The sequence below is a fragment of the Sinocyclocheilus anshuiensis genome, unplaced genomic scaffold (assembly GCF_001515605.1).
Source record: "Sinocyclocheilus anshuiensis isolate Anshui unplaced genomic scaffold, SAMN03320099.WGS_v1.1 scaffold983, whole genome shotgun sequence".
Lineage (NCBI taxonomy): Eukaryota > Metazoa > Chordata > Actinopteri > Cypriniformes > Cyprinidae > Sinocyclocheilus > Sinocyclocheilus anshuiensis.
In genome coordinates this window covers 1,055,392-1,064,967 of record NW_015546086.1, presented here as the reverse complement: position 1 = coordinate 1,064,967, position 9,576 = coordinate 1,055,392, and the positions used below count along the sequence as shown (strand labels likewise).

Genomic DNA, 9,576 nt, shown 5'->3' with positions numbered 1-9,576 from the left:
TAAATAGGCTACTCTTTTACTCTTACTCAAGTAGTTTTTTGGACAAGTACTTTTACTCTACTCACACTACATTTTTTGGAAGGTAATGGTACTTTTACTTGAGTATATTTTTTCAGTACTCTTTCCACCACTGCTTGTAACAGCGAAGCTCTGATTAGGGGATTTGTACTATTGTAATCTGGCAACCGCATTCATGAAAGCTCACGTAGTAGAGGCGTGTAGAGCAGTCCGCAATAACATGTTGACTCCTTTTTTGGACGTTCGGCGCGTTCTTTTGGGAAAGTATGCTTGAATTTGAAATATTCCATATTTACAATATTTTCAAATTTTACATCGTCGTCAAAATTATTGCGATATTATCGCTAATATTCGATATATCGCCCAGCCTTAAATCAAAATACCCTTATAATAGACATGTTACTCACAAATTAGTCTTATTACTAATGAGGTTTAGGGCATCACACAATGACAAAATCAGAAAAGGAAAAAGTTTCACAACTAGGTCCCCCTATCTAAAATAACATGCCCTGTTTGCTTAAGTTAGCGGGTACAAAGTTTCCCAGTCACAGTACTGGTAAAGGACGGTGGGATTGTGTAAGAAGGTATGTTTGTCACTTGTCAGCTGCAACAACAGTCCAATAGATCTGGAGTTAATACACAGTTGCATAAATTATGCATTTATTTGATCAAAAATACAGTAAAAACAGTAACACTGTGAAATATTATTACACATTTTTTTTTAATGTAATTTAGTAGCCTACTGTAATGGCAGAGCCGATTTTTCAGCAGCCACTACTCCAGTTTTCAGTGTCACATAAACCTTCAGAAATCATTTTAATAAATATGCTCAGTAGAAATTAATAAGAAATTATTGTGATTTATTATATTTAATTACAATTAAATGGATGACAGCAAAACATGTGGTCATGAAAAATATAAAGAAAATATTTTACTATGTGGATTTTAAAACCTAAACCTTGCCAGGTGTAATGAAGTCTGAGGATATTAAGGCTAGTAACATCTCAGTAGCTGCGTTTCACTTATTTTGGTAACTCTGGTAGCAAGCGCTTTACTGGAATTGTAGGTTTTACAAAAACCACTAGACTAATTGACTGTTTTGATGGTTAAAATCCTACTGAGCATCAGATATTTAGTGTGACCTGTGGGCCTCTACCGGTGACTCCTGTCCTGACTTCTCAGTGGAACACAAGGATGATATGTTACCTTGCTAACAAGCAGATTAGTGACCAGCCTTATAATCCTGATCCAACACGACAGGATTCCCAGAACAGAGGCTTTGCAACAAAGTCACGGCCAAGACTGCACTGCCAGGAAGGCCAGGATGTGTAACAACTGATTCATTAATTCATTAACTTGCACTCTTTGATTTTACAATTTTATCATTGTGTCATCAGATGAACTGTGCAGAATTTCAAACTATTATGTTGAGATGTGAAAAAAATGTCCTCATCTTAGAACAATGCACACTGCAATACTCCCTCACATTCTTTCATGCTTTCATCAGATGTGGGTCAAGTTCCCAGTGATACAAATGACTGCTGATGCATTTAACTGCTCTCTGCGTCTCAACAGCAAAACGAGACCCAGCCCTCACACCTGGAAATGTTGTAGCCATGCACACAATATGCCTGGTTCTTAACCTGAACATACACTACCATTCAAAATTTGAGGTAAATAAGATTTTTTTTAAAGAAATTAATACTTTTATTCAGCAAGGACACGATTGATCAAAATTGACAGTAAAGACATTTATAATGTTACAAAAGATTTCAAATAAATACTGTTCATTTGGAAGTTCTATTTATCAACGGTCCTGCAAAAAAAAAATGCATCTCTAGGCGCGTTTCCATTACAGATTTGCGCAAAACTTTGGCGATATTTTATAAATGTCGATAAAAAAGTATTGCGAAATGACGGCGTTTCCATTAACCAATGTTATGCAACTAAAACGTAACCTTTTGCCTCTCGCGATAAGTCATGGTAACGGATTTTAGTGGGATTTTGGCTATATTTATTCAAAGGAGGCTTATGCGTGTATCTTTACAGAAGCAGCAAAGAGAGCCGCTTCAGAAACGTGCGTGGCGCGGCTGGAATGAACCATAGACTGTATAAAAACATAAACACAAGCATCGAGTGGCCGTAATCAGCTTCAGTGACCGTATCAGAGTCACACTGCACCGCAGACGTGTGCAGTGTAAATTGTCTAAGCATTAACATTAGGGAAAGCCCCTTATACTGGAGAGCGGCCACGTATTAAGTGTTTCTTGGAGGTTATAGTACATTGAAGAATGATCATGTGACTTTTTACATACGCTATGTGACCTGTAAATGCGAAAAAGCCGTTTCCATTGCAGTTTTGCGAATTATTCCTTTTTCGCATTGCCTGAAAAACCACCTTATGCGAGCGTAAAAACTTTTTTGCAAAATTGACGCGTTTCCATTAGGCGTATTTTCAATTCGCAATTTCAATTAGCGCAATTTGAAGGGTAATGGAAACGCGCCTACTGTTTCCACAAAAATATCAAGCAGCACAACTGTTTTCAACATTAATAATAATAAAAATATTTCTTGCACAGCATATCAGTGTCACGCTTACACTGTCTGAGGAACGATGGAGACAAGGAGTATAACTAAACGAGGACAGGAAAATGACCAAATAAGGAAACACAGGAAGGACTACGGGGGCAAAACAGGTACAAAAGTCTGACATATCGCCCCCTCCCGGAAGGGGGAGGTCTGACATAAGGTCTGACATATTGCACCGTAACAACAACAGAGGGAGGCATAGGTGGGAGAACCATGGAGGAAGAATGGCCGCCGACTCCAGGGGGCCGACCAACAGCGGCGGAGCAGGTGGTGGAGGAGCCCGAGGCGGAGACAGAGAGCCAACGAGCCAGGAGGATGCCGAGGATCCGGGGGACCAGGGTGGAGCCGAGGGCTCTGGCTACCAAGGCGGAGGCAGAGATCCGCGGCGGAGCCGGAGCGACTGAGGACCAAGGTGGAGCTGGCGGGAGGAAGGAGCCCAATAGAGCCGGTGGGACGGAGCAACGAGGTGCAGCCGGAGGAGCGGAGTCGTGAGGTGATGGCAGGTCGACGCCCGACCAAGGCAGAGCCGGAGGGACGAGGGAGCCCAGTGGAGCTGGTGGATCGACGGGTGACGGTGGAGACGAGGGAGCTAGGAGCCGAGGTGGAGTCGTTGGGTCTACGGGCCGAGGCGGAGTCCGGGTCTCGGAGGCTGGAGGTGGAGGTGAGGGATTCTCCAGCCACGGCGACGCTGGAGGATGGCAGACCCGAGGAGCTCGCACCGTATTGATGGTGGGCTGAGGGCGAGCAAAGGGGCTGCCCGACGACAGCGGTGGAGGAGGCTGGAGCGGGTGGGAGGGCGGTTATTTGTGAGTCTCCAGGCATTCAGGGCTTTGGACTGGATTCGGGGACTGGAGCCCTCTCCTCTTCGCTTTGGCACTTTTTCCGCACCATACGCAGCTCACCCTCAGCCGCGGTGCAGGGGGCGGAGCTCCTCTCCGCACTCACACCGTCCGCGGCTTTCTCCCTCGTGGCGGGCATTGTCGCCGGCTCTCGCACCAGATCTGACGGCTTGGGCTCTCCTTCCTGGGCGATCCTCCACTTGCGCTGGCTCGTAGATCGTGGCGGAAATGGGCTCTCCGTCATCGGTGGGCTCTGGCTTTAGCTCCGCACAGCGGGGAGATGGTGGGCTGGGCTCTGGGTCTGGAGTGGCACCGGCAAGATCCCCCTCGGGACAGACGGTGACCGGGGATCTGTGTCTCGCCAGTGTCCACTCCACAAATGCGGCAAATTCCGCTCGAGGGCCATCTTCGGACGACGGCGCTCTGCACACGGGGTTGAGGCTGGCATCATAGAACCCGCAGAGCGCGTCGTCCGGGTAGGTGGTGAGATGGGCAATCGCCAGAAACAGTCTGGTATGACCCTCAGCGAGCGCTCTCCCTGCTCCAGAGGCGAAGGAGGGGATCCATTAGGGCACACCACGGAAACAAAAACGAGAAAAAAAAAATGGAGGGGAAACACGCAATTTAAACTGTTTTAGGTCGGGTCTTCTGTCATGCTTACACTGTCTGAGGAACGATGGAGACAAGGAGTATAATAAACAGTCTTTTTAATTCACGAAACCCTGGGGTAATCCAACACAGGAGCGAGGAATGACACATGTACAGACGAAGTAGACCCGACAGGGGAGAAATGCAAAGACAGGAGCTTAAATGCTAGGGATAATTGGAGACACAGGTGGATCACATAAGACAATCAGACTAAACGAGTACAGGAAAATGACCAAATAAGGAAACACAGGAAGGACTACGGGGGCAAAACAGGAACAAAAGTCTGACAATCAGCATATTAGAATGATTTCTGCAGGATCATGTGAAAGCTGGAATAAATGCTTTTTTTTTTTTTTTCTCACAGGATTAAATTATTATTTTTAATATATTCAAGCTGGAATAAATTCTTTTTTTTTTTTTTTTCTCACAGGATTAAATTATTATTTTTAATATATTCATATACACAACAGTTTTTTATTGTAATAATATTTTCAAAATATTACAGTTTTTCCCGTAGTTTTTTTAAAGGGGTCATACGATGTGATTTCAATTTTTCCTTTCTCTTTGGAGTGTTACAAGCTCTTGGTGCATAAAGAAGATCTGTAAAGTTGCAAAGACTAAAGTCTCAAATCCAAAGAGATATTCTTTATAAAAGTTAAGAGTCAACCACGCCTACCTAAAACGGCTCGTTCTAACACGACCCCACGTCTACGTCAAGATGTGGGAAGATTTGCATAGCGCCACCTAAATGTTCACGCAAAGAAAGAACTTTTATTCTCGCTGTAGTATTGTTGATGCCGCCACCGCCATGTCTTGAAGGCGCTGTGTGTTTCGTTGTGAAAGCGAAACTACTTTGTTTGGCCTTCCAAAAGAGGACGATATCCGCTTCGTCATGCCTGGAGCTGATCCATGCTGGTCGCTGAGGAAATACATCAACTGCGCACTGTGAATCGCCGAAGCGGCTTTCACCGTGGACGAAGCAGAGTCCAGCCCGGGGTCGTCACATGTGGTTGCCGCTGGCCAATCACCGTACACCTCACTTTTCAGACCGATGAGCTTTGTAAAAATCGACGCGTTTCAGAAAGGCGGGGCATAGAGGAGAAACAATAATGTACAGTATGTGGAAAATAATGTTTTTTGAACCTTAAACCGCATAAACACATTTCATTACACCAAATAATGTTCTTTTAGCAACATCATATGACCCCTTTAATCAAATAGTCTAAATGCATCACTAGTGAGCATAAGAGATCCTTTCAAAAACATTCAAAATTCTTACTGACCCTACATTTTTGAATGATGTTGAATTATATTGGGAAAATTAACATTAAAATTTATCATTTCGGTTTAGTATTAGTCATGTTTTGACCCACATATTTTAAAACTAAAGAGTGTCAGGGCTGTGGCGCATTCTCCTCACACACAATGGCTCTAAAATACACTTATGAGCCGCACACGGAACAGGATCTGTTGGATTTTCACCTTCCTGTGAAAGGTTTGTAAGCATATTTATTTTGCCATCCTGGTTAAAAAAAAATACTGACTAATCACAAATAGACTACAGTATCACATAATAATGATAAGTTATCACACTGTGAGCACAGCCACATGCTAGGCAGGATCACCTCTGAATCACTTAAGTTCATGTCTATAAGAAAAAGAAAAAAAAACAGGGGTCCTCAACCTTTTTCAGGAGAAGGACCCTAAGCACCATATGACCCATTTGAGTGAAATGTATGTACTTCTACTCACTGTTTGGCTTCCTCTAGGTGACAAAGGTATTCATAAGCAATATTCTGCCTCCTCCTCTCATCCATTTCTTCTGCCGACAGCCTCTCATCGTCCACAATGGCTGAAAGGAAACAAAGGAACAATTAACATAAACAAAGGAAAATAAAAGTTGGAGAATGCAACACCCGATATCAAGAATAGAGGGTAGTTTTCCATACTGGTGGAATAACACATCAGAATGCTCAGCGTGACATTTTCCGCTCCTGGTTAATCAGCTAACTGTAGCACAGCCAACACAACTACCATAGACTCTCCGGTTACAAACTATGACAAAAGTTAATGAATGAATATAATGGCGTGTAGCCAAGTTCAATTCTTCTAATTATATTTTATTCAGTCTTTGTGTGTTTCAGACAGCTGTTGATTTAAAGTCACACTGGAATCAGCTTTCAGCAGCATGAACTGGAAAAAGTGCTTAAGCAATTTGAAATGAAGAAAAGAAGTGAATCTGAAACACACCACACTTAAACAGCTATAAGATCAACCAGACAAAACACTGAATGCATGTGTATGCTTGAGTAATTTTACACAATATACAGTACACACGTGCAAAAAATAATCAGCATCTCTTTCATCACTGTCAGCGGAACGTGAAATCATCAGATGGCAACACCTTCATGTCTAGCGGCTGTCAGCTGTCAGTACTTACATTACAAAATCGTTTGTGATTGACCTTTATGTGATTGCTACTACACCACCTCTCAGCCACCTTCATCTTCACAACACTGGCAAGTTCAAGGCAGTCACTTTATTTCTGGTTAAGTAGAGCTGACATCATCTTGCATATCACTTAAGCTAGTCACAAGAAGTGGTTGATCAGTCTTAATTTGATGTAACTGGGCCAAAGAGTAATGATATGCCATTAACTGTCCTTTCTCTCAAAAATAATTTGGACACTTAAAGGGTTAGTTCACCCAAAAATTAAAAGTCTGTCATTAATTACTCACCCTAGTGTTGTTCCAAACCCGTAAGACCTTCGTTCATCTTCGGAATACAATTTAAGATATTTTTTATGAAATCTGAGGGCTCTCAGACCCTCCCATAGACAGCAAGGTAACTACCACGTTCATGGTCCAGAAAAGTACCAAGATGATCGACAAAGTAGTCCATGTGACATCAGTGGTTCAACTGTAAAGTTACGAAGCTACGAGAATACTTTTTTGCGCAAAGAAAACAAAAATAATGACTTTATTCCACATTTTCGTCTCTACTGCGTCACTTTGGACGCGCGTTCACGACAGTATCATGACGCAAGCATGTGGCGGCGCTGACCCATATCCGGCATGATGACGTCATTACGCCAGATCTGGGTCAGCGCCAGGGTCAGAGATCCCTCAGATTTCATCAAAAATATCTTAAATTATGTTCCGAAGATGAATGAAGGTCTTACGGGTTTGGAACAACACTAGGGTGAGTAATTAATGACAGTTTTTCATTTTTGGGTGAACTAACCCTTTAATTCACAGGAGGAATGAGAGTTTTTCATAGAACTAACTTTGCTAATATATTTTTGCAATGCAATGACCTTTAAATAACTGGTCCCAAAGTGATTTTAGTGGATGTGGACTCCTCAAGTTCACACAGGTGTCCGATCAGAGTAACCGCAGGTGTAGTTTATCACATTAACTATGAGCTACTAACGTCTGAATGAATACCATAGTGTTGCAATAACATTAATTTAAAACAATATAGGATATATAGAATATAAAACCTAAAAAACTGTCACACTTCTGTTCAGAAGTTTGGGGTTGGTAAGATTTTTCTCTTATGCTCAAGGCTGTGATTATTTGATCAAATACAGTAAATTATTGTGAAATATTATTACAATTTAAAATTTTAAACTGTTTTCTGTTTTAATATATCTTAAAATGTAATTTATCACTGTGATGGCACTAAATTTTCTGCAGTGTCACATGATCCTTCAGAAATCATTCTAATATGCTGATTTTCTGCCCAAGAAACATCTATTTATTATTAACAATGTTGAAAAACAGTCGTGCTGCTAAATATATGTGTGGAAACCGTGACTTTTTTTTTCAATATTCTTTGATGAACAGAAAGTTCAGCATCCATGCTGAAAAAAATGTATTACAAAAAAAAGAAAATACTTTTGAATGGTAGTATATTTCTGTAAAATGTTTTGAATGAAAGTGTGTTTGTGCTCCAATACTTTCAAATAAATGTCACATGATGTCACGTTTTATTTAATACAAAAAAACTTTCATTTTTAAATGTACCATTGTATTACACACACACACACACACACACACACATACACATATATATATATATATATATATACAAATCCCCTTTGTTTCAACAAGCAATAATAGTTGAGTTAACAATGATGAACAAATAAGCAAATGTTATCAAATGTAATCAACACAAACAAATTCCGTGTGATGGAATTATGTTCAAACTGAACTGATGTAATCTTGATCATGGTCTACTGAATTTTGTGAACTGCATTACTTTTTAGACATTTACTTTATCTTGTTATTTAATCGTTTATTTTAATGGCATGGAGCTGCAGCTGCCTCTTACTGTAAACACACTCACCAATCACATGATGCAACCAACACAATCATATTCAGTCCTGGGTAAAACCAGGACTGGATTTTGAATGTGTTTGAAATTTGATTTGGAAACCACCCTGCTAAAAATGAAAGTTAGTGAAGCTGTGCAAAGCTGATGTTGTGTCAGATGATGTGGTGCCCTCGTTCAACAAGCCGTGACTTAACACGTCAACATGACGTGCTTACAGATCAACTGTCAACCACATCTCACCATCAAAACACCATCTATAAAAGCAGCACAGAATTTTACAATCTGTAGCGTTTACCACAGAACTCATGACTGATTTTGAAAACAGGCCACTAGCAGATGTAGCAGCACTCCCGTCACTTGGTTTAAAAAGTTATTTGATTATACAATCGCCCATCTCTTGACTGAATTATACAGTGTATATCCACAGCCTGGTGGGGCCCAGTTGAAACATCAATAAAATAGTAAAATATGACACTTATTATGACTCTTGGTGAAGTAGGTCACATCCATTCTCACAAGAAAAAGGCAACAGCATGACAACAAAGACCAGTGCAGTTAAAAAGAAATCTAAAGAGAACTTGTGATGCTATGACAAGCAATGAGAAGCTAATTTCTACATGTGACAGAGCACAAGACTGTGTCCAAATACCGAGTGTTTTCACAATTCTCACTCATCTAGTAATAATTAAGCTTGCTGACACACAATCCCATGCTGGTCTTTGTTAGAGTAAATGAGATTCAATTCTGTAATGACAAACAGCACTGCAAATTTCTCACCCTGACGCACAGGCTCAGGCTTGCCAGTTAACCTCTGTGGGGTTTCATTACGTAGGTCAGCCTTATCACATCAATCTGTCCCACAGACGATAAACTCGATATTTTGAAAACATGGCAACAAAAGTGGGTTCTCATTAATGTGGTTCTGCATTTAAAATATTATAAACAAGCAAAGCTCCATCAGCAATCCAAAGTGCAACAGCCACTTGAGAAAACATCAATGAGTAGATTCAGTTGCCTGTTGACTAAGATCTGATGTGGCAACATTAGTAACAGAAGCAAATTTCCGTACAAAAGATTGGGGTCTTTTATTCAGAAAGGATGCATTAAATTGATCAAAAGTGACAGTAAATACTTTTACTTTGTG

The 9,576-nt window shown here is 41.0% G+C and overlaps 1 protein-coding gene across 1 annotated transcript in view; it reads right to left on the bottom strand.

Moving 5' to 3' along the window:
• LOC107700055 (ras GTPase-activating-like protein IQGAP1) overlaps positions 1–9,576 on the bottom strand; it is a 65,742-nt gene that overhangs the window by 49,827 nt on the left and 6,339 nt on the right. The window contains exon 3 of the mRNA XM_016501564.1: positions 5,847–5,946. Coding sequence (XP_016357050.1) covers positions 5,847–5,946 — 100 coding nt within the window. The remainder of the gene's footprint in view (positions 1–5,846; positions 5,947–9,576) is intronic.